This window comes from Humulus lupulus, chromosome 2 (genome assembly GCF_963169125.1).
Source record: "Humulus lupulus chromosome 2, drHumLupu1.1, whole genome shotgun sequence".
NCBI lineage: Eukaryota > Viridiplantae > Streptophyta > Magnoliopsida > Rosales > Cannabaceae > Humulus > Humulus lupulus.
Window position 1 is genome coordinate 7,635,370 of NC_084794.1, and position 22,573 is coordinate 7,657,942.

Consider the following 22,573-nt stretch of genomic DNA (forward strand, 5'->3'; position numbering starts at 1 on the left):
ATTTTTTCTTTGTCAAAATTAAGTTTAAGGTTCTATTTTAACCATTTTACAAAACACAGGGTCGAAAAAATAATTTATCAAAACACAGGGTCCAAACAGATAATGGGAAAAAACACAAGGTCCAAAAATGTATAAACCCTCTTATATATAAATTTGTTTTAAATATTTTGTAAATTTCCTTAAAAAAAAATAGGGAACGAAATTAAATAAGTGTAATAATTGAGGATAATTTTGCAATTTGTCTTTTAGTATTATTATTTTATCCCTTCATTCCAAGACAATATTTATCTATTTATTCCCGTCAAAATAAAAATTTATTTATTTATTTTATAAATATATATTTTACTGCGGTAAACCCAAGTTAAACCATCCCGATAAATTTGCTTCTCTTCGTTCCCTCCCTGTGTCTCTGGCGCTCACTTATTTCAACTTCTTCTTCTTCTCTCCTCGAGCTTCGCGGCCGTTTCAAACGAAGAGAGAGAAATAAAGAGAGAGACTCAGTTTTAGTGAGAGAAACGTATGCTCTTCTTCTTTTTCAAGTGAAGAGTGAGAGAGAGCTATCGTCGAGCTCCATACTTCATCGCCGGAAAATGACGGTCTTCTCCGGCAGCAAACAGGTCTTTCCGGTGGACTACGAGGCTGAAATATCGAAACGCCTTCTCGAAGCTTCGTTATCTGGCGATCTGAAATCCGCACTCGACTGTATCGCTGATCCGTTAGTCGATGTCAACTTCGTCGACGCTGTGTTCCTCAAGACCAGGAAAACTGAGGTGATTTTGCAAGATGAATCGGCAAGTGAAGTCCGTGTCGATTACGAGGAGTTCAGAACCGATGTCACGGCTCTTTTTCTTGCTGTTCATGCTGGAAATGTTGGTTTGGTGAAGAATTTACTGGTAAGGTGACTGAAGTTTTAATTTGTTGTTTGTTTGTTTGATCAGATCACTGTGCTTATTGAAGTTCAAATTTGAACTGTTTCATTGAGTTTGAGTTTGTTCTTTCTTCATCATTCACTCATTTTGAATCATGTTAAGGTTTTTATTTTTTTCAGAAAATTTTGAAATTAATTTGAAAAAAATTAGTTTTGATTTTTTTTTAGCGTAGAACATAAGTTATTCTTTTTTGTAGTTTAGGTATCATTGATTGTAGAGACAGGTTTATACTTTATAATTATCTAAATCTTGATGCTAGGAACATTTTTTCTGTGATTCTGGATTTAATAATATATTCTTATCGAAATTATAAGTAATAAATTGCTGGATCTTAATTTTTCATTTGATTTTACAAAAAGAGTATTTGTGATTTGTAATTTCAACTTTAGCCTTTTCTTGTGGTTAGTTAAGATTTTCCTTCACATTTTAGATTTTCTTTTTGTCTATTTAGTTTAAAATAATTTTTGGCAGAATTTAAGTACAACAATTCAAAACATAACAGTGTGTATCTTTAACATGGTCCTTTGTTCCTTTTGACATCTGCAGCAACAGTTTCATTCACTGTTTGTTTTTCTTCTTTGGATACTATTGGCTGATTTTCATCACTAAAAATCACTCTTTTCGTTTATATATAACATTTTGTGGACATTATCAACCAGCGTACGGTTTACTTTGTTCTTTAAATGACTACTTTCTGTCCTTACTTAAGTGTCATAAGATGTTTGAGTTGTTCTTGAGGGCAAAATTACAAAATCTAATTTTTTACTCACTCATTTTGAAACCCAGTTGGCTTAAAAGTAAGAATAGTATAATTCACGAAAAATATTATCTATTGTTTTTATGCAATTAAAAATGTAGCCAACTATGAATTTCTTAGATATACAGATTTAAGAAAATGATTTGTAGCATGCACCTTGGAAAAAAATGATAAGCTACTTATGAATTATGAGTATTCAATAATGGAAGAGCTGATATAACAAATGTTTTTTTTGTGTGGCCTTTTTCTAAGTTTTATTTGCACTATTAAATTGATTATTTGGTCTTGAAAGCCCATACGCGGTTGTCTCTAAGTACACACAATACATCTCCCTTACCCTTTTGTTTTTGTGACATTCATTCACTTCCCTATCAACAGTTCCATGCTTCTTTGCCTTGACCTTTCGTACTAAGCGAATAAATCAATATGCATATGATTGATAATAATGTTTTTGTGGAGTCTTGTCATCGGTTTTGCAAACTAACAGCTGGTATGTTGGAAAAATAACAGAGCATTGGAGCCGATGTAAATCAGAAACTATTTAGGGGCTTCGCGACAACAGCAGCAGTAAGGGAGGGCCACCTTGAGATTCTTGAAATCTTACTGAAAGCTGGGGCTTCTCAGCCAGCTTGTGAGGAAGCTCTATTAGAGACAAGCTGTCATGGACGTGCTAAGTTTGCTGAGCTGCTAATGGCTTCGGACCTAGTTAGGCCCCATGTTGCTGTGCATGCCATGGTCACAGCATGCTGCAGGGGGTTTGTCGATTTGGTGGATGCTCTCATCAAGGTAAAAACTTTATATTTACTTATACGGGATGAACATAGCAACTGTTTAGGTCCTACGGCAGGAAGTATCGTTTGTTGAACATAGTTGACTTTGTCACCTGTATTACCTAACCGACGGATAATAATTTATTTAGTAGAGTTTCACCCCTACTCCTTTTATTAATGTTGAAATGCACCCTAAATTGGATGTCAGGGTGGATAAATATCATCAGTATAACTTTTGTTTCACTATGGTGGTTTGGATGCTTAATGCTTACCATCTTTAAACTTTTTCGCAGCTTTTACTGAAACTGCACAGACCTTTATTTACTCCATGAAACTTTTAATTGCTAAGAGTGTATGATGAGAAAGATCACTTTAATAAATTTCTGTGATCATATGACTGATAATTGACCTAATGCTGCAGTATTTAGCGACAGGTCTTAATCTGCCAGGGTATCCGCCTAATGGATTTTCTTTTGTTTTGCCTTTGTTACTCCAATGATATTTCAAGTTGACATTACTGTTCTTGCTTGATTGCAGTGTGGTGTAGATGCAAGTGCAGCAGATAGGGTGTTGCTCCAATCATCAAGACCTTCCTTGCACGCCAATGTTGACTGTACTGCACTAGTTGCCGCAGTTATTAGTAGGCAGATCTCCATTGTTCGTTTGCTGCTACAGGTAGCCTTTTCACATTATTAATCAATTATTGTAGACAATTACGATGCACCTTACGACATATATTGACAAGTTAAGTGGGGTCTCGGTTCTTTACCTGTCACTAGTTTATAGAAGTCTTCCGTGTCTTTTGTCTTTTAATCGTACAAGTGTCCCATAAGTTGGAGTCCGTTAGTTAGGATATACAAGTACAGAACCTCATAAGCTAAAAAATTAGGAATTTATTACAAGTTATGATCCATTTGTCTATTAACAAGAGCGTGGGTCCTAAAGTGGGATCAAATACTCCTAATTCCTAATTAACTTGTGTGTATAGTTCAACGGTGAGTTCTTTCAACGCTACATTTTTTTAAACTCCAACACCGAATGGGAATTTTTTTTTTTTCCAATTGATATCCACATTACTGTACATGTAAATCTGACACCCTTAAGGTCGTTCCCTCTATCATGACGATGCAATAACTGTGACAGCTGGAAGTGAAACTTAGGATAACCCGTGGCGTGGGCTCTGTGTTTGCATAAATGTGAACAGAAAATGTATCAAATTCTTTATTTGCTATAGGACATTTAGTTGTGCACGAGAAAGTTTCACTGACTAATTTAGTTAAATATTTTATTTTCCCTCAATCTCAAAGCCACGTCACTGAATTATTATTTGGCTCTTCTCCCAAAATAAAACAGGCTGGTGCTAGGACAGACATCAAAGTACCATTAGGAGCATGGTCTTGGGACACAGCTACAGGGGAAGAGTTTCGGGTTGGAGCTGGACTTGCAGAGCCTTATCCTGTCACCTGGTGTGCTGTTGAGTACTTCGAAAGTAGTGGTGCCATCTTGCGAATGCTCCTACAACATCTCTCCCTCCACACCACACACTGTGAAAGAACCCTACTTCACCATGCCATCTTATGTGGCAATGCAGGAGCTGTAAGCGTGCTCTTAAGTTGTGGAGCTGATGTAGAATCCCCTGTTAAAACAACTGGGGGTACCATATTTCGTCCAATACACATGGCTGCACGTCTTGGATTCTCTACAATTCTTCAATGCCTTATCGACTCTTGTTGTGATATAAACTCCAAGACTGGCAATGGTGATACAGCTCTGATGATTTGTGCAAGATATAAACAAGATGAATGTCTTAGATTATTAGCCATGGCTGGTGCTGATTTTGGAGTGGTTAACGTTGAAGGTCAGTCTGCGAGTTCAATTGCTGGGTCAAATAGGTGGTTCCTTGGTTTTCAGCAAGCAGTAATGGATGTGATAAAAGCTGGAAAGTTACCGAGCTCCAGCAATCTTCCTGTCTTCTCACCCTTGATCTTTGCAGCTCAGGCCGGTAATATAGAGGCCTTGGAAGCTCTAATTAGTTGGGGAGGATTTAATGTTGATTATCAGGATGACAATGGCTTTTCAGCAGTTATGATTACTGCTATGAAGGGTCATGTGGAAGCATTTCGCTTCCTGGTCTATGCAGGAGCTGATGTAAAGCTGACTAACAAATTTGGTGAGACTGCAATTACTCTATCAGAATCGAACCAAAATCACGACCTTTTTGAGAAAGTAATGCTCGAGTTTGCACTTGAAAAGGGCAATCGGAATGCTGGAGGGTTCTATGCTTTGCATTGCGCAGCTCGTCGTGGTGATCTGGATGCTGTCAAGTTGTTGACAAGCAGGGGTTATGATGTGAATGTCCCCGACGGGGATGGTTACACCCCGCTGATGTTAGCTGCAAGAGAAGGCCATGGTACCATTTGTCAACTGTTGATCTCTCATGGAGCCAATATCAATTTCAAGAATGATAGGGGTGAAACCGCACTTGCACTAGCTAGGAAAAATGGCGGTATGGAAAATCAAGTAGAGCATGTATTGCTGGACGAAATTGCTCGTAACTTGGTGATGGACGGTGCTCGTGTTCAGAAGCACACGAAGGGTGGGAAGGGGAGTCCTCACCAAAAGGAGATAAAAATGGTGGGGAATGCTGGAGTACTAAGCTGGGGAAAATCGAGCCGGAGAAATGTGGTATGCCGAGAGGCAGACGTTGGACCAAGCCCAACCTTCCGTAAGAACAGAAGGAATAAAGGCGATGCTGATGAACCTGGACTGTTTAGAGTGGTGACTAAAGGTAACAAAGAGGTGCATTTTGTGTGTGGTGGGGGGCTTGAAACGGCACAACTGTGGGTGAGGGGTATTAAGCTTATGACAAGAGAAGCTATTTTTGTTTAGATGGAGGTGAAAGGTGATTTTCAACGAAGTAGGATGTATAGGCGTTTAGATGTTTAGAAGAGTACTTTATCTTGAAGTACTAATCTTCATTTCCTTGTAAAGGTTTTGATCCTTAATAGTTTTTCTAGTTTGTAAATCGTTGTCACCTAGTTGAAAAGGATTTCTTTATTGGGTAGCTGACATTACCGTCGTCTAGTGCTAAGTTATGAAAAACAAAGGACCGATGAAGGACAATGATCTTTTAAATGTAAAAAATGTTTAAAATGGTGCGATTGTAAACAGCTAATAACAACAAAAACACCAACGTTGAGCAAAAAAAAACAAATGCAGGAGCAGATTACGATTGATGGGCCGTAGGTCCACGTGGAAAATTACATGGCTTGTAACGACGAACAATTCACAAAAGGTCAAGTGCTTTATAATAATTGGTTGGTGGCATTACAATACAAGAAAGATACCTGTATGCCATTATAAATCATGATAGGAAAAATTGTCTTTATTCCCGCAAAATTGTAGAATTTTAGAACTCTTTATCACCTTAAGCTCATTTTATCGAACCAGTAAGCTAATCGGCAATATGGGAAACATTTCAACGGAAAACCTATGTAAAACAATATGTAATCGATCAAAGAATCCACTCAGTGGAAAGGGTTGATTCTTTTCTAACAATGGTGTGGTGGGCTCTTTCTGCAACATGAAAAAAAAAATGATACTGCACCACTGCTTAGCTTGTGATCTCCTTCTCCTTTGCCTTGGATAGGTCCTCTGCTGTCTTGATGAACTTTTTGGTCAACTCTTCAACCTGGGAAAAGTGTAGAAAATCAGAAAAGACTGGGAGCATAACCTAACTTCCATTACAATTTTTAGCAAGCAATTTGCTTATAACTAACTCACCTCTTTCTCCAATCTTTTTAAATCATCTTTGGGGTAACTTGATTGCAATTTCTTTATTGTATCCATTGCCTGAAAAGAACAGAGTGAAATAATCTTCTAGGCAGCACTAAGAGGAAAACTTGTTGAACTAAATTATACCAGAATTTAGATGATCAACTACTAATTCATTTGTTAAAACATCGCACTGAAGCAAATAATTATTTGTTTTAATAATTTTGACTTAAGTTTATATAGTGCAAACACTACTTTAATTTAATTATTTGTGTTTAATAATTTTGACTTAAGTTTCCATAATGAGTGATACTCCTTGTCATACTTAGGAATTGGTAGATGGGGGATCAGACCAAAAGAAACAGATAAATTTGAGTAATTTACCTTTTGACGAGCCCTTCTAATACTTTGTCTGGCATCTTCACAAGACTTCATAACCACTTTACATACAGCCTAGAAAATTGTTACAATATAAATGGTGAGAAAATTGAAAAACGATTGAGAAAAGTAATCAAAAAGTTGAGAGGAAATATGGAGTTACCTGAATATGTTCTTTGGTCAATCTGTTCATACAAAATGAAGAAAAAAAAATCACTTAAGACAATTGTGTACGAATGTAGCTTAAATGAAACAAGAACTACAAAATTGCAGCAGCTAAAAAAAGAGCTATGGAGAACTAATGACAGGATCAGCAAAAACCAAACGAGTGCTTACGGAGGAATAACTGCAATCAAGCGCTCACCATCCACCCTGGGATTCAGCCCCAAGGGAGACGAAACGATGGCGCTCTCCATGCTTTTCAGAGCCTACAGCAAGTAGTCAATCAGCAATGGCAGTAACAATAAACCAAAATGGTATTGTTTGCTGAAATTTGGTTTACTAAACAAACATAATTATCTTCAAACTTATACACAGAACACGCGAAACAGAAGACATGTACATCAAAATCCCAAAAAGGAAGCATTTCATGATGAAATGAAGAAGGGAAATGAATGCTCAAACATATTCAGAAGAGCTTAGTTGCTTACAGTGGGATCAAAAGGATTTATCGATAAGGTTTTAGAGTCAATGACCGAAACAACAGCTATCTGATTCAAAGGCAACTTCACATCACCAGTGTCCACTATAATGTGGTCGAGCATTCCTGCATTGCCATTATGCAAATGACCCAAAACGACATTTCAGACAAACTGAGAATCAAACATAGAAGAATGAATAGGGAATGAATTTGGTAGTGCACCTGCGGATGCCCTTCCAGTTCGGAGTTTGGTTAACTCCCCTGATAATGCAGCAATGGCCGCTTCCATCTGTGAGGTTGCATTGGACTTAATCGTCGGCCCCATATCTGGTAATACTTCAACTGAACTCGCAGCAGAATCATCCTCTACAAAATTGAAAAATTACAGATATAATGAAACCCTGAAAAGAAAGTCTAGAACTTTCCCTAAGTTTATTCCCCTTAACCAATCAGTGCTTGGACAATTTTATTTTCTTTTGTGAGGGAGAAAGAGAGATGTAATCAAATTACTTGACTTGCGGCCTTTGGCGAATCCTCTGCGACCTTCTCTGATGAAATCAATAGCCGGAAGAGTGAGAATCCTCCGTGTCTCGGAGTTGCAGACGCCATAGTCCGAGCTGATCAAGTGCGAGAAATCTCTAACGTGCAGAGCGGAGCTCCGAATGAGAAGGACGTTTCTAAATGAGAACGATCGTCTAAGAAAGATCGCCATGGTTGTACTATCTCCAATGGTTTCATTTCACGGAAATTTTCAATATTAGGGTTTTACATTTCCAATAAACCCTGCCGGCCGGGAAGGAAGGTTCAGCATTTGGGCCTTAAACCTGGGCTTTATGATTAATAGCAGATTGGGCCAAGCCCAAAGCAGTGGTCTATTCTATGTCTTTAGATTTTAATGGAACCGCCTCAATGTGCAGTAGGAAAATGACACGTCATTATTCATTTAATATTTCCTTAAAAAATAAAAACAGAAGATTTTACACGTGGTTACTGTTCGAGCCGAAATATCTAATGGGCTTAGTTAGTATCTGAAGCAGTGACCAGAAACCACACCATATTATCCATAGTCTGACTCTCAACCCGGTTTCAAAGTGTTCTAAGTGTTTCAAAGATGACAATGAGGTATTTCTGCGCAATTCGATCTGCCCCGTTTATACCTCTACCCAGTGAAAGTTTCAACTCTTCAAGGTACCCCTTTTATGTCTTCCTCTCCTTGTTGTTTTCCATTTCCTCATACATTTATACTCCCCAAATGTGTAATTATAGAATGTGTGTTATGATTGCTAGAATAAGAAAAATGGGTGGTTATTTGCAAATTAGAATAAACTTTTCATCTGGGTCTTCAATGATGGTTGAGAATTTTAGGTATAAGTTCACCATTTTTGTATTTATATTGTGGAGGAGTTGAATAGAATGATAGCTGAAAGGTATAGGGGTAGCTTAAATTGTAGCATCCCATTTGTCAAAGCATGGAGTTTGGTAGGCTTGAATAGGAAGTTGGCTGCTTGATACTTATTTTGGAAGTGGATTGTTGTCATAGGATAGTCTAGAATGTTGTTACCTATCATATTACAAGGGATTATGTTCATTCCTTGAGTTCATGTTATGGTGAAGTGGAACAGATTGATGGGGATAGGGATTTCTAGAGTTTTGGAATCACTTTTGTCATAGCATAGGGTTTAATAGGCTGGAATAGGAAGTTAGCTATCTGAGAAGTTCCAAAACTTCTATTAGTGTACCAGTTTAAACTAGCTTGGCCTTCTGTTTGTTCTTCTACATCTTTGTGTGCTAAGTTGAATAATTTATGGTCCCTCATTTTCTTTTTTCCTCTCAGGACTCGAGTGGCTTCCAGTAGAAAAGTCTTCTTCTGTCATGCAAAGTTTGGTGAGCAATTAATTTAACATCAACACTTTTAGTTGCTATTGTCAGTCAGTTCACTGATGGTTTTTAGCACTGTTTTTGGGCAATGATAACCAACATGTCATTGGTATCTTTTGACAGCAGATTCTGGGATAGAGGGTACGGTTAGTTTAAAAATGGTATCTCCAACTCTTCTAGCGGCAGAAAAAGAAGAAGCCAAGGCTGTCTTAACCTTGTTCTTGAAAAAACAAGGTTTGAGTAATGTTGTTGCTGCAAGAACCATCAATAAGTCAGACTCCTTTATTGAACACCTAATCTCAAGGCTTCATGTTGTTCACAAATCTCGTTATCTAGTAGGTTCGGGTTTCCAACATGTTACTGCTTCTCTTTAGTCTAAATAATTTAAAATTGTTATCCATTATGGGGCTCTCTGCTTATAAAACTCTTGTTGTTGACCTTGCAGGAAGGGAGTTAACAACCCTTGAGATCAGGGAGGCTCTTATTCCTTACCTTGAAACCCTTCATGAGGAGAACGGAAATCTTATAGTAGAAGTGGTCGAAAGCTTTCCAAACCCACCTGTTAAAGAAAAACCCGTTTCACCTGTTTCTCCTTCTGATACACCCGATACACCTGTTACACCCATTACATCTGCCAACAGTAAGAAGTTGAAAGCCGTATCCCGAGTGAGTGAGACAGACCTAGACGGGAATCTTCGACCTAACATCCTCTACCTCCAAGAGCTTGGCTTGGATCTTGATCAGATTAAAGGAATTACACGAAGATTTCCCTCTTTTGCATACTACAGCTTGGAGGGAAAAATAAAGCCAGTAGTTGAGTTTCTTCTTGATCTTGGTGTGCCAAAATCAGATATTCCCAACATCCTTTACAAGAGGCCTCAGTTGTGTGGAATCAGTCTCCATGAAAATATTAGACCTACCATGAAGTTCTTAGAGAGTTTGGGGGTGGACAAGACACAATGGGCAAAAGTGATTTACCGCTTTCCAGCTTTGCTCACTTATAGCAGGCAGAAGATGCAGGCCGCTGTAGATTTTCTTTACGAGATCGGCCTGTCCAAAGAGAACATAGGTAAGGTTCTAACACGTTGGCCAAATGTTACAAGTTATAGTGTGGAGGACAAGTTACAGCCTACTGCCAAGTATTTTCGCTCATTAGACGTTGATGTTTCCGTCCTTGTTCTTCGAGCTCCACAAACTTTTGGTCTAAGTATTGAGGCAAATTTGAAGCCCATCACAGAATTTTTCTTGGAGAATGGATACACCAAGGAGGAAGTCGGGACCATGATTTCAAGATATGGAGCATTATACACTTTCAGCTTGACCGGGAACTTGATTCCAAAGTGGAAGTTTTTCTTGACCATGGACTATCCAAAATCAGAGCTTGTCAAATTCCCTCAATATTTTGGTTACAGCTTGGAAGAAAGGATCAAACCCAGGTATGCACTTATGAAGGAATGTGGGGTGACATTACTACTGAACCAGCTATTGTCACTATCGCGTAGTAATTTTGACAAGGCATTAGAGGCGAAAATAAAGAAGCTAGTTCCAGACGAAGATCAAAGTTCTTAATAGCCTCAGGGGCTATTGAACTGTGAAATATTTGAGCAGATATTAGAAGAAATCAGGATTCAAATACGCGGGAGCATTACCGCCATGCCATGACTAGGCCAGATTCCTGAACTTTTACATTTACCTCAGAGATATAGAGCCTCATTCTTGTAACTAAGTTATATTGCCTATAAAAATGAACATGACATTGTACATCTGACAAAAACCATGGGCGTTTTCTGTTTTCTTCTCACCGGTGAGCTCTAACCAAGCTGCATGAAGTTCCTTTGCAGCATCTATTTCCCAGGCCCTTTCTTCTGTACTGATCTTTCTAATATCATCTACCTGAAAAGCTAGTGGGAACTATAATGCTTTGATCTTATTACCAAACTGTTACAAGTTCACTCTTGGGTGAAAATGGATCTATTCTATTCTAAATTCTGATAAACATATTCTGATAGGATTTCAGTATATTCTAATCTTCTACTTAACACTAGGTGACTAGGTGAATATTTGATCCGAAAAATTTGTTTTTTTTTTTTGGAAAATCCATCGGATTAGGGTTAAATTCGACTCAAGCCCGATATGAGTCGGGTTGGGTTCGAGTTTGAAATCTGTTGAATTTGGGTTTGGGTTCCGACCCAAAACTCAAAAAATGATATTTTTGAAAAAAGTGTAAAAAAATAGTATTTTTGCAAAATTGGTCTTTTTTGGCCTAAAACTCAATAGGCCCAGCCCAACTTGAAATCCATCCCGAACAAACCTGAAACTTCACAAAACTTCGAATTTTTTGGTTCAGTTTTGGCATCATTTTTTTTCACTCGAAACTCACAAAACCTGAATCTGATGCATCCGAAAATCTGACCTGTGTTCACCCCTATCTAACACTACTCTTTTTTACTGTACCAAAATGATTTCAAATATTATGTGGATATTTTGAAAGGGTTTGGTGTCAATTAAGAAGAGCCCATAACTGGTTATTTTGGAAAACTGAACTGCAAAGGAGGACACAGCATCTTTTGACTAGTAGGAAACTTGGATGCTTCAGAGGTTTTCTGTGTCATTATTATTCTGGTCAAAGTTAGGGTGTTGACATTTTGTTTGTTTACCTGTTTTGATTATTAATAATAATAAAAAAACAGTGGATAGTGAGAGTGTGAGTTCCGAGACAAGAACATGGCAATTAATGAATTTAATGGAGGACCCAGAGTTGGCATTAAAAAATATACAGAGAGAGTTATAGACATAATTTTATACTGTAAATTCTTTTATTTTTGTTTGTTGTAGATTCATTTCTCTTTTAATTATGGATAAATAGCAGTTAACTCCATAATTTTTATTTTGTAGCAATTGGATTCTAATTTTTAAGAGGGAAAAGATTTTAGAAAAAAAATATATATATACATATAGCATCTATTTTTTTCTCTATAAATCATTCTTAATTAATTAATTATTACTAAATATATTATTTTGTTAATTGACTTAAATATTTTCTTGAAATATTAAAAAATAATAAAAAAATTATATATTTTAAATTTTAGAAACATAAAATTTATTAAAAGTGTTGTTATATATAATATTATTTTTTCTCATTACACACATTTTTTATTTAAACTCCTCATAAATTGTTAAAAATTATTTTCACTTTAAATAAAAATGTATGCAATGAGAAAAAAAATGATGTTATAAATAGAAGCACACTTAATAAATTTAATACTTTTAAAATTTAAGTATCTAATTTTTTTATTAAAAATAATAAACTAATTAATGTATAAGTGATATTAAATATTTTAGAGATATAATAGAAAATAAATTTTAATATTTGATAAGAATATTGAGGTCAATTTACTAAAATAATAAATTTAACATTAATTAATTAATTTGGTTAAAAAGATAAAATAAATGCTTGTTACATTTTTTTTTTGTTAAAAATCTCACTTTACTTTTATAAATTAAGTTTTATTTAATAAAATATAATATTGAGGACTTATGTGAGTCAAAATATAAAAATTAGTATCTAATTGTTATAAAAAAAATTAAGACTGAAATGATACAAGTAATAAAGATTGAGACTCCAACCACTAGGGGTGTTCAGATAAACCGCAAACCGTGGTTTGGAACCAAACCGCACCGCACCAAACCACCAAAAACCGTAACCAATGAAACCGTTTTTTGATGGTTCGGTTTAACCGGAACGCTCTACTTTAATGGTTTGGTTACGGTTTCTAATTTTTTAAAACCAATTAAACCGGACCGGACCGTGATTTTTTCTAAAAAAATTATTTTTAGAAATGATGGTTCAAAGGTTTGAACCCTTACACTTAAGTTAATATAAAGTGTACCAAACCATCCAAGCCAAACAATTTAATTGTTTATGATATGTTTTTAGTAGTATTTAATACATGCACAAGTTTCTAAAACTAAAAAAAAATGTAAAGTCCCACATTGTTTAGAAAATAAACATTTCTTTTTCTCACTTCTATAAAATAATTCAAAATACTTAAACTTACAACAACAAAGACAATAAGCTTCTTGTAGACTTTTATGGTCTTAAAAGTAAAGCTAAAATTATTATTATTTAAATACAATTATTTAGTTAATTATTTTATAATAAAAAAGTTTTAAATTTTAATAATTTGGTTATATGGTTAAAACAAAACAAAACCGCACCAAACCGTTTATTTATGGTTTGGTTTGGTTTGGTTTTTTAGTTTTAATGGTTTGGTTTGGTTTTTCATTTTAAAAAAACCGCATGAGCGGTTTGGTTTAAAAATTCTTCTAAACCGCACCAAACCAACCCGTGTACACCCCTACCAACCACTATTTACTCTTTAATTAGAAAATAAACATTTCTTTTTCTCACTTCTATAAAATAATTCAAAATACTTAAACTTACAACAACAAAGACAATAAGCTTCTTGTAGACTTTTATGGTCTTAAAAGTAAAGCTAAAATTATTATTATTTAAATACAATTATTTATTTAATTATTTTATAATAAAAAAGTTTTAAATTTTAATAATTTGGTTATATGGTTAAAACAAAACAAAACCGCACCAAACCGTTTATTTATGGTTTGGTTTGGTTTGGTTTTTTAGTTTTAATGGTTTGGTTTGGTTTTTCATTTTAAAAAAACCGCATGAGCGGTTTGGTTTAAAAATTCTTCTAAACCGCACCAAACCAACCCGTGTACACCCCTACCAACCACAATTAAACCACCGAAGGAAAATATTGCTTCACTGTAAACTGGAAAAAATTTCATATTAGAATGTGAAAACGATTTAAACTATCATATAACAAATGTAACATTTTTATTACCACTCAATCTTATGGAGATTTAAGCCACAACTACAACACTATGGATAGGTTTTTTTTTTTTACTTTTTTTTCAATATTATTTTTTTGGGTTAATGAAAAATTATCCAATGTTCCCAATAAAAAAGTTGTACTGTGGTCTGGTGAGTAATAAATTTAAGCAATTATAGGATTAGGAAGCGGTAAAAGGACATGTCACTGATTTAAAACCTTAATCATAAAGTTTTCTCAAACAAAGATCAAAAACCCAACAAGATGTGATGTCATTATTGCAAAATAATTATTTATTGTAATTTTATCAAACAATAATCTCTTTTCTTTTGTATAAAATTCCCTTAATTTTTACATTTTTTCACGGTAAACTAATTACATCTCAAAATATTATGTTTGTTCAAAGCTCACTGTTAACAAAATTCACTTCAAATATTGAGAAAATTGTCTTTATCTGTATTAATTTTGACAAAACTAAAGATTAATTCTAACATCTTTAAACTTTTTTAGAATATAATTTTAAAAATCAAACCTTTTTAATAATTAAAAAAAAGCATTTCTTTAATAATAGTTGCTGTTATAGGTAACTGATTTACTTGTTATTTAGTTTTGGGTTTTTTTCCCATTTGGGTCCGAGTCTTACTGGGGACACTAGCCAACCGTTTCTTCTTAATCAGAATGCTGAGTAGAGCTCTATGCACTCTAAAGGAGCATAGAAAGAACAAACTATGGCCAAGCTGGAGAAGAAGAAGAAGCAAGCTATGTTCAGCTCACAGACCCCTCTCTCAAAGTCTGGACCTTTAGGCGCCATAAGGGTTGCTGCTTATTGTTTCAAAAGGCTCAAAAAACCTCTAATCCAAGAAACTGATGTCTCCTCTTCTGTTGGTTGGTCTCCTTTTCTCTTCTGTATATTTCTTCTTTAGATAAAGCTTCTGCTCTTTTGGAGTTCTATTTGTCTTTGCTGCCCTTGGTTGGCTTTTTGAAAAGAATGCGCGAAAATTCCGACAAGTTTTTTGAATTTCTTACAAGGGTTCGTCTCTTATGCCCTCAAATCTTAGAACCCAGTGTTGGAAATGTTTTTTGGCGTTGGTGTTTTGCTCTTTGTTTTTGTATATTAATCCATTTTGAGAGAATGCTGTTACTTGCTTTGAGAAATTTCTGCCTCTTTTGTTCTCTCCGTTTGTTAATCCCATATGGGTTTTTCTTCAAGCAAATTATTTAAGAGGTCATTTATCTACTTGGGTGTTCTCTATAATGGCCGTACTAGCTTATGGCCGAAGGTTCCCAACAATTTTATCTGCTATTATTAATTTTGTTTTCCCCCCCAAACTACATCTGATTTTGTCAATTTATGAAAAAACATCTCTATATCCGCTTACCCTCTTTTTCTTAGTTAGAACTAGCTTATGAATTATGAGAAGTGTTGTTGGAAAACGACATTACCTTTTTGTAAGGCGCTATTTGTTTTTAGTGGAACAGTTGATGCTATTTGAGACAACAATATTTTCTATGGTTGAAAACATTTTACCATGGGAAATGAAAATTTTGAAAACATCTTTGTTGAAAATGTATAGATCTCTGAATATTGTTGTTGTCCTTGTTTATACCTATAATTAATAGCTGCAAAGAACTGCACCAACTGATATGGTTGTACAATTTACAGATGTTGTTCTTATTTTCTTCTGGCTTGCTTGCTTTATAATCTTTATTTTCATGGTGTAGATTGGATTTTGCAAGACGAATTGCAAGTTGTTACATATAGGGTGTTGGGGTACCTTCTTCTTGGTATTGTTAGAATATATTCAAAGAAAGTTGAGTACTTGTTTGATGACTGCCAAGAGGTGCTTATCAGAATCAATGACTTCGTGGTTCGAACAAAAAAATGCACGCCTGAGAACGTGCAGCGCACACCTTGTTTCTCAATTACACTACCAGAGAGCTTTGCACTTGATGCTTTTAATATTGAGATCCTTGATGATACTGTTGGGTAAGTTACGAGGCTTATAGATTATGAGGAAGATGAATATCGTATGTTTTTATTTAATGATTTTTCTTATGTAATTCTTTCTTGTATTTGCTAGAGGTAACGTGCTGCCCCAAGAAAAGATAACACTTAAAGGTATTAAAAATTGGCTGTTCAAATACTCTCTCTTTAACTTTTGTTGTTTTCCATAATTTGGTATAGTATGAAACAGATAGCTTATTGGAGAATGCTGGCATCAGGCAATATGCTTTAGACATGGTATGTCATTAAGCATTCGTTTCTCTCAAGTTATACATTTCTTAAAACATTCATCTCCCTTTTTGTTGTTACTTTCCTATGGAAGACATACTGAAATGTCATTATATTTCAGCATCTTTCTGAGGAAACTGCTAGAAGCCATAACTCCTATGTTGCTGAGTACACTCCAGCAGAAGAGTATGTTCAACTTTGAAAGAAGCTTCAAGTAGCATTTTTTACTAATTGTTTTATTTGCATTTTCGTATCTTAAAAGCTTAACTTTCTTATCTATTCTTACTGCAGTGTTTTATCATCTTTCCGGATGAATGTGCATTTAAGAAAATCTCGTATTATAGATAACTTCACTACAAGCATGGAGAAACTTCAAGAAAATAGGTTTTCTCAGGAAGAATGCATGGACTTCGAAATGTTTTATGCAGCTGAAGAAGAATCTCGAAATGCAGTTAAATTAATTGAGGAAGATCATCGGGAGGAGATAATTGACCTTGGAACATCACCATCCAAGGATGCAATGCATGGAAAAGCAAGCTCAGAAAAACTTGAGGGCTTTGGAGAAGATGATGTGAACCTTGTGAGATTTTGTGAGATTGGAGAGTATGCTGTTAACATTGCATTATCATATCAAGATGGAGAGCTTGGAGAAACAAGCATAGAAAAGCTTCTGGACTTTGGAGAAAATGATGTGAATTTTGGGAGGTCTAGTGGGATTGAGAGAGATTATGAGGTCACCATTGCATCTTTATCTCAGGATGCAGTGCATGGAGAAACAAGTACAGAAAAGCTTCAGGATTTTGGAGAAAATGCTGTTAGATCTTGTGGGGCTGAGGGAGATTATGGTGTGAACATTGCATCATCATTTCAGGATGCAATGCATGGAGAAACAAGCACAGAAAAGCTTATTTTCGAAGAAAATGTGAATCTTGTGAGAACTTATGGGATTGAGGGCAATGGTGATGTGAATATTGCATCAACATCTAAGGATGCAATGCGTGGAGGAATAAGCACAGAAAATCTTCACGAATTTGAAGAAAATGATGTAGACCATGTGAGATTATGCGGACTTGAGAGAGATCATGGTGAGAACGCTGCTTCATCATCTAAAGATGCAATGCATGGAGAAGGAAGCACAGAAAAGCTAATGGAATCTGGAGATAATGGTGTGGTCCTTGTGAGGTCAGGCAGCATAGAGGGAGAATCTACTGATCACGTTGCACAACATGGTGAAGATCTTCAAATTGGTGGGCAGGGGGAAATGGTTTCAGAAAGTGACCAGCCAGAAGGTGTAACATGCCAGATCATTAGGCAAGCACCCAGTCCAATCAATTTAGAAGCTGAAATGGAGAAACTTCGAAACAGTACTTACGCTCAAGTAGAAAGCATGGACCTTGATATGTTCTCTGGATCTAATAAACCTCAAGAATGTGATGAAGCATTTACTGAAGAGAATCATAATGATGAAGAGCAAACACTCACTGAGATGCTAGAAAAAATAAAATCTCAAAGCATAAGAGAAGGGAGTTCAACAGCTACAAAACTTAGTAGGACTCCGAAAATAAAGGTTCCAGTGGACTCAGGTTAAGATTTCTCAACATGATAAATCATGTTGTTGTTTCTAATTTCTTCAATAATCAGACAACCAGACCTTTCCTTTATTTATTTTTCCCTTATAAAAGTTGGCTGAAAGTTGAAGTCTTCTGCTAATGCAGGTGCTTCTATGCCACAGTTTACACTCATTCCAACACCAGCTGCTAAAGATCGTGCACGAATTACGAGGAAAAGAAAATGTGTCATTGATGATACAATGGTGCTCCCTAACGCGTATGTTATTGTTATCCAAAACTGCATATTTTCAAGTGTTCACCATAAATATTTACATGATACTTATAATCGTGATTTTGATTTGATTTGTTTATCCTAATTCCTAATAATGCTTGCTGCATAATAGATGTGAGTGAAACACAATAATATCAATGCATTCAGAATTGCTATCGGTTGTTTGTTTAATCCTTTCTTTCCAAAACTCAATACTGGCTGAACATTATCTAGTAATTGAAGGTTTGAGCTGCTTTGGTTATTGAATCCTTTTTCCATTTAATGTAATTCCTCTTTGTCAGTGGACTTGCTAAAGAGCTGATTGGTGTGTTTTTCTATGCTAAAAATACACAGGGTGCTTAAAAAAGGCATAGTGGATGCCAGTGACTTGGTTTCTAAAAGAATAAAAGTTGCTCATTCGGCCATTTCTGTCTGGAAAGCTAAATACTCTCAAATTCTCCACCATAATTTCTTTGAGCCTTTACTGCCTTGTAAGTTTATGTTCACTGTTGTTTCTGAGATTATTACTTGTGAAGAGTCTAACCATATTTTTTACAGGTGTTTCATCAGAACTGAGATCCCTCTTTTCTGAAAAGAAACTGAAGATTGTAGATTATGCTAAATCTGTAGAACCTCGAAAAGAACTGAACATTTCTGAGATACCACCTTTTTATTTATCAAACCCAGAGCAAATAGGCATTGCTCCAGAAACACCTGTTCAGCGTGCTAGATTAACAAATTCATTAAAATGCCCATTGAGCCCTGTAACTCCCAACGATCACAGAATAAGCCGTGAACCGTTGACAAAATCAATTGAGAGCCCATTGAGCCCTGGAACTCCCAAATATGATAGAGAGAGGTCTGAAGCATTGGAAGAAGGACGCTTAGAACCATTCCCTTTCGGGGATCAAGAGCTACCGTGCCCTTTAGAGAATCAAGAGCAACCGTGCCCTTTAGGGGATCAAGAGCTACCACCACGCCCTTTGGGGGATCGAGAGCTACCATACCCTTCAGGGGATCGAGAGCTACCACCATGCCCTTTAGGGGATCAAGAGCTACCACCATGTCCTTTAGGGGATCAAGAGCTACCATGCCCTTCAGGGGATCAAGAGCTACCACCATGCCCTTTAGGGGATCAAGAGCTACCACGCCCTTATGGTGATCAAGAGCTACCACCATGCCCTTTAGGGGATCAAGAGCTACCACGCCCTTTAGGTGATCAAGAGCTACCACCATGCCCTTTAGGGGATCAAGAGCTACCATGCCCTTCAGGGGATCAAGAGCTACCACCATGCCCTCTAGGGGATGAAGAGCATGATCTCAATCTGATCGATGAGGTAGTATTTATTAGACATTTATTTCTTGCCCTAGAATATGGCAGTGTTTCTTTTTGGTTTCTTACATGATATGCAGCTCATATTTAGTGTCTTTCTCTCTTTTTCTAGGTGACAAATTCATGTGGAGACAATAACAATGAATTGCGTAAGAAACCATCCCTTTCAAATTTGCTATGTTACTTTATTTGATTTAATAAGTTGGTCACTTTTGATTGCACATTTTGTTTAATGAGGAATTCTTTCTTTATTCTAGATGGATGGTCCGGAAGAACAAGGTACTTTCGATAGCCATTCTTCAAGTTCTATCTTGGACATATATATCAACTTAGCCTTTTCCTTTCAAAACTATATCTAACATATTAAACTTGGTTTACAGAACAGTGGCTGAGTACTTGCATAGAAGTTTTCTAAATCAACAGAAAGGCGGGAAGGAGGAGGTTGTTAACTTGTCACGTGTTGTGAAGGGAAGAACCAAGAAAGAAAGTGCCAGGTTCTTTTATGAGATACTGGTATGCTTCTTATGTTCTTCAAATCTTTTGTCTGATTTTCATAATTTGAATAGCATCGAAACGCTTCAATCTGTAAGAAGATGCCTCTATGTTTTTGACAGGGAAGTGGAAATTTCTGCTAATAGTTTATTGCCTCTTCGAATAAAACTATTTAAAGCTAGATTAAAACTGTGGTTTTCTACTCTTCATTTTTGGTTTAGAGCTTCTTAATTTCTCTCTTGTTTGCTCCCTGTGGGAGCAGGAGGGAAGAACTTGTTGAGTCTATAACTGTTTTAAGTATGATGGAAACTGATAGCTTCTTGTTTGCGGTGGCTTTCGCTAGTAGGGAAAATGTATATCGGGTTCCTTGTGCAATAGCACATTAATGAATCAGCAAATTTACAGTTCTTAAAACTGTTCAACCAGTACAATAATATATTGAGACATATCTAACTGTGGTGATTTTAAACTTTTACAGGTGCTTAACACTAAAGGGTATGTGAATGTCAAGCAAGATGGTGCTTATAGTGACATTTTGGTCCGGAAACCCCAGACATGGCCCAAACTTGTGGAGCAGATTATGTTCAATAAAACCAACTGAAGTAGTCTTTATTTAAACTACTCAGGAATGAGTTTAGTTTTGTAGAATGTAGTTTTCTTGTACATAAAATGCCATTCTACTTGTAAATATAATGTAGGTTTTTATTTTATTATGCTGACCACATTTTGTTGAGAAAACCCAGTATTCCACCCCAAGTCTTACCTGGCATAGTGATCCATTGGAATATAAAAACATGCCTAAATGGGAAATTTTGTCCTTGGATGAAAAAGTTATCTTGAGTGTTGAACCTACTACTAATATATTTATTTTCATTGTTTCCAACTTTTGGTGGTGGTGGTGGTGGTGGTCCTACATTACATCATAGCAAAATTTTATTTTAAAATGTAAAGACTTTAGACCAATCAGATAAGAGCAAGATTATTGGAAGAATATTCACAAGATTTCCAGCCTGTCAAATCATTAATGTTCATTTTTTTCTGCTCACCATAAGCTGCTGAGGACATAGCTTCCTGTCCTCATCTATAAAGTATCAACTAGTTTGGCCAATGAGTTTGGATTCCTATAATTTTTATATCTCTTATGAGTCAACAAGGAAAAAGCTACAATCCCATTGGTGTAATATTTAATAGAGAAGAAACAAGTTTGCTTATGCCGTAAGAAGTTCAGGTAAATTTTCTTCACAGATGAAATAAATGGAGGTCTGAGATCTCATCTATTCTGAAGTTCTTATTCCACAGCTTCCCTTCCAGAGTCTGCTAAATCAGTAAGATTGTTCATATGCTTCTTTATTATATATTCTTGTTAAAAACTTGTAGTTTGACTTGTTTCATCATCTTCATAGAGAGACTAGTTCTTTGCTTTTTAAGTTGACCAAAGATCCTGATCAATATGTAATTTTTTTTTTATGGAATTACTAAAAAACTTGTGTCAAAATAGCATCAATCAGACTATGTCGTTTTGCAGTAATTGTTGTCGTTTTATCAACATACTTTGTGATTGTGATGATAAAATCAGTCTCTTTTTTTCACAGTTTATAGGTTACAAAATGAAAATCCTGCATACTCTTTGGAACAGTCCAGTTGGTCTCAAGACAACTCACTTTTGGGGCCCTTTTTTGAACTGGAGCATTCCAATTGCTGTAAGAAGCTTCATCTCACAATAAAATAAATATTTCAAAAAAAAAAAAAACTTCAAAAATATGATCAATATTATGTATATATATATATATATAAAGTAATCTCATATGATGTTATTGGCAGGCATTTGTAGACACAAAAAAACCACCAGAACTTATATCTGGGAACATGACTGCAGGTAGAGTTATTTATTTATAATAAGCTATTAATTACACTAATATTTTTCTTATTAAAGCTACCTGATTAATAATTAGTACCTAATTATGTATATATATATATATGCAGTGCTGTGTGTATATTCAGCAATGTTCATGAGGTTTTCATGGATGGTACAACCAAGGAATTACCATCTTCTTGCATGTCATGTCTCCAATGAGACTGTTCAGCTCTATCAACTCTCTCGTTGGATCAACTCTCAAACTCAACAAAAGTAATCATAATATTTTTCATTCAATTAAATTCTAACATATCATTACTCTAAAAATTAGAACATTTATTTATATACATATGATTCTTTGTTACTTGTTACAGAAGCTTGGAGCAGAAGAATGAGGAGGGTGCCAAACAAATCTCACTGATTATTGAAGAAGAATCAACCACATGAAAGAAAGAAAGAAATCTATGTTTTGTACCATAATTAAACTTGTTATGTGATGACAAAATAGTACTAATTAATAGTAGTTGAAGGGAATTGTAGTTTCAATGTTGAATATAATTTGCCAATTATTATCGTTGTCTTTTTGCAAAGAATATTATATAAAGGTCCTTGGCAAATTAATTTATTTTTTAAAGTTATTTTGCATTTTAGTCTAATTTTAATAATTTTTTACAAAATAATTTCTCATAATTTAGATAGTTAGTTGAAAATTTAGACAAGTAGTCAAAAAATCCAAACAGGATCGAAAAATTTAAAAATTTAGACAGCTGATTGAAAAATTTAGACAATTGATCGAATTTTAGATCGATGTCATTTTGAAAAGAAAAAAAAGTCAATTTTACAAAATTTTCATTATACAA

The 22,573-nt window shown here is 35.4% G+C and overlaps 5 protein-coding genes across 7 annotated transcripts; 4 read left to right on the forward strand and 1 right to left on the reverse strand.

The window, feature by feature from the left end:
* The first annotated feature begins 395 nt into the window (after positions 1-395).
* Positions 396-5,525, forward strand: LOC133817110 (uncharacterized). The gene is made up of 4 exons (XM_062249518.1): positions 396-893; positions 2,197-2,472; positions 2,994-3,131; positions 3,810-5,525. The coding sequence occupies exons 1-4, from the start codon at positions 591-593 to the stop codon at positions 5,343-5,345; spliced, it is 2,253 nt and encodes a 750-aa protein (XP_062105502.1). The 5' UTR covers positions 396-590; the 3' UTR covers positions 5,346-5,525.
* Positions 5,526-5,741: 216 nt separating this feature from the next.
* Positions 5,742-8,009, reverse strand: LOC133817112 (uncharacterized). Its single transcript, XM_062249521.1, has 8 exons — positions 7,759-8,009; positions 7,471-7,614; positions 7,259-7,374; positions 6,945-7,036; positions 6,772-6,793; positions 6,615-6,683; positions 6,240-6,308; positions 5,742-6,147 (listed from the first exon to the last, which is right to left on the reverse strand). Exons 1-8 carry the CDS (start codon positions 7,958-7,960, stop codon positions 6,070-6,072), a joined length of 792 nt encoding a protein of 263 aa, XP_062105505.1. The 5' UTR covers positions 7,961-8,009; the 3' UTR covers positions 5,742-6,069.
* Positions 8,010-8,278: 269 nt separating this feature from the next.
* Positions 8,279-11,145, forward strand: LOC133817111 (transcription termination factor MTERF5, chloroplastic). 2 transcript variants are annotated; one of them, XM_062249519.1, is made up of 4 exons: positions 8,279-8,436; positions 9,083-9,132; positions 9,250-9,465; positions 9,572-11,145. In XM_062249519.1, the coding sequence occupies exons 1-4, from the start codon at positions 8,360-8,362 to the stop codon at positions 10,693-10,695; spliced, it is 1,467 nt and encodes a 488-aa protein (XP_062105503.1). In that variant the 5' UTR covers positions 8,279-8,359; the 3' UTR covers positions 10,696-11,145. The 2 variants fall into 2 exon arrangements, with proteins under 2 accessions (XP_062105503.1, XP_062105504.1); XM_062249520.1 differs by having other exon boundaries at positions 9,253-9,465.
* A 3,458-nt stretch (positions 11,146-14,603) lies between these two features.
* On the forward strand, positions 14,604-22,338 carry LOC133817109 (sister chromatid cohesion 1 protein 2-like). 2 transcript variants are annotated; one of them, XM_062249516.1, is made up of 17 exons: positions 14,604-14,864; positions 15,702-15,966; positions 16,061-16,098; positions 16,175-16,221; positions 16,334-16,398; positions 16,504-17,795; positions 17,928-18,039; positions 18,388-18,524; positions 18,592-19,370; positions 19,479-19,515; positions 19,624-19,645; positions 19,747-19,879; positions 20,337-21,183; positions 21,451-21,558; positions 21,680-21,734; positions 21,842-21,986; positions 22,088-22,338. In XM_062249516.1, exons 1-13 carry the CDS (start codon positions 14,708-14,710, stop codon positions 20,457-20,459), a joined length of 3,207 nt encoding a protein of 1,068 aa, XP_062105500.1. In that variant the 5' UTR covers positions 14,604-14,707; the 3' UTR covers positions 20,460-21,183; positions 21,451-21,558; positions 21,680-21,734; positions 21,842-21,986; positions 22,088-22,338. The 2 variants fall into 2 exon arrangements, with proteins under 2 accessions (XP_062105500.1, XP_062105501.1); XM_062249517.1 differs by having other exon boundaries at positions 20,337-21,086.
* On the forward strand, positions 21,113-22,160 carry LOC133813874 (mitochondrial pyruvate carrier 1-like). The gene is made up of 6 exons (XM_062246909.1): positions 21,113-21,118; positions 21,236-21,310; positions 21,451-21,558; positions 21,680-21,734; positions 21,842-21,986; positions 22,088-22,160. Exons 1-6 carry the CDS (start codon positions 21,113-21,115, stop codon positions 22,158-22,160), a joined length of 462 nt encoding a protein of 153 aa, XP_062102893.1.
* Positions 22,339-22,573: the final 235 nt, after the last annotated feature.

Coding starts and splice junctions, on each gene's coding strand:
- LOC133817110 (XM_062249518.1), top strand. CDS start 591: ATGACGGTCTTCTCCGGCAGCAAACAGGTCTTTCCGGTGGACTACGAG. Junction 894..2,196: donor GTTTGGTGAAGAATTTACTG/GTAAGGTGACTG, acceptor GAAAAATAACAG/AGCATTGGAGCCGATGTAAA. Junction 2,473..2,993: donor TGGTGGATGCTCTCATCAAG/GTAAAAACTTTA, acceptor GCTTGATTGCAG/TGTGGTGTAGATGCAAGTGC.
- LOC133817112 (XM_062249521.1), bottom strand. CDS start 7,960: ATGGCGATCTTTCTTAGACGATCGTTCTCATTTAGAAACGTCCTTCTC. Junction 6,684..6,771: donor TGACCAAAGAACATATTCAG/GTAACTCCATAT, acceptor ACAATTTTCTAG/GCTGTATGTAAAGTGGTTAT. Junction 6,309..6,614: donor TTAGAAGGGCTCGTCAAAAG/GTAAATTACTCA, acceptor TGTTCTTTTCAG/GCAATGGATACAATAAAGAA.
- LOC133817111 (XM_062249519.1), top strand. CDS start 8,360: ATGACAATGAGGTATTTCTGCGCAATTCGATCTGCCCCGTTTATACCT. Junction 8,437..9,082: donor GAAAGTTTCAACTCTTCAAG/GTACCCCTTTTA, acceptor TTTTCCTCTCAG/GACTCGAGTGGCTTCCAGTA. Junction 9,466..9,571: donor CAAATCTCGTTATCTAGTAG/GTTCGGGTTTCC, acceptor TTGACCTTGCAG/GAAGGGAGTTAACAACCCTT.
- LOC133817109 (XM_062249516.1), top strand. CDS start 14,708: ATGGCCAAGCTGGAGAAGAAGAAGAAGCAAGCTATGTTCAGCTCACAG. Junction 16,222..16,333: donor GGCAATATGCTTTAGACATG/GTATGTCATTAA, acceptor ATTATATTTCAG/CATCTTTCTGAGGAAACTGC. Junction 16,399..16,503: donor GAGTACACTCCAGCAGAAGA/GTATGTTCAACT, acceptor TTCTTACTGCAG/TGTTTTATCATCTTTCCGGA.
- LOC133813874 (XM_062246909.1), top strand. Junction 21,735..21,841: donor ATCTGGGAACATGACTGCAG/GTAGAGTTATTT, acceptor ATATATATGCAG/TGCTGTGTGTATATTCAGCA. Junction 21,987..22,087: donor AACTCTCAAACTCAACAAAA/GTAATCATAATA, acceptor TACTTGTTACAG/AAGCTTGGAGCAGAAGAATG.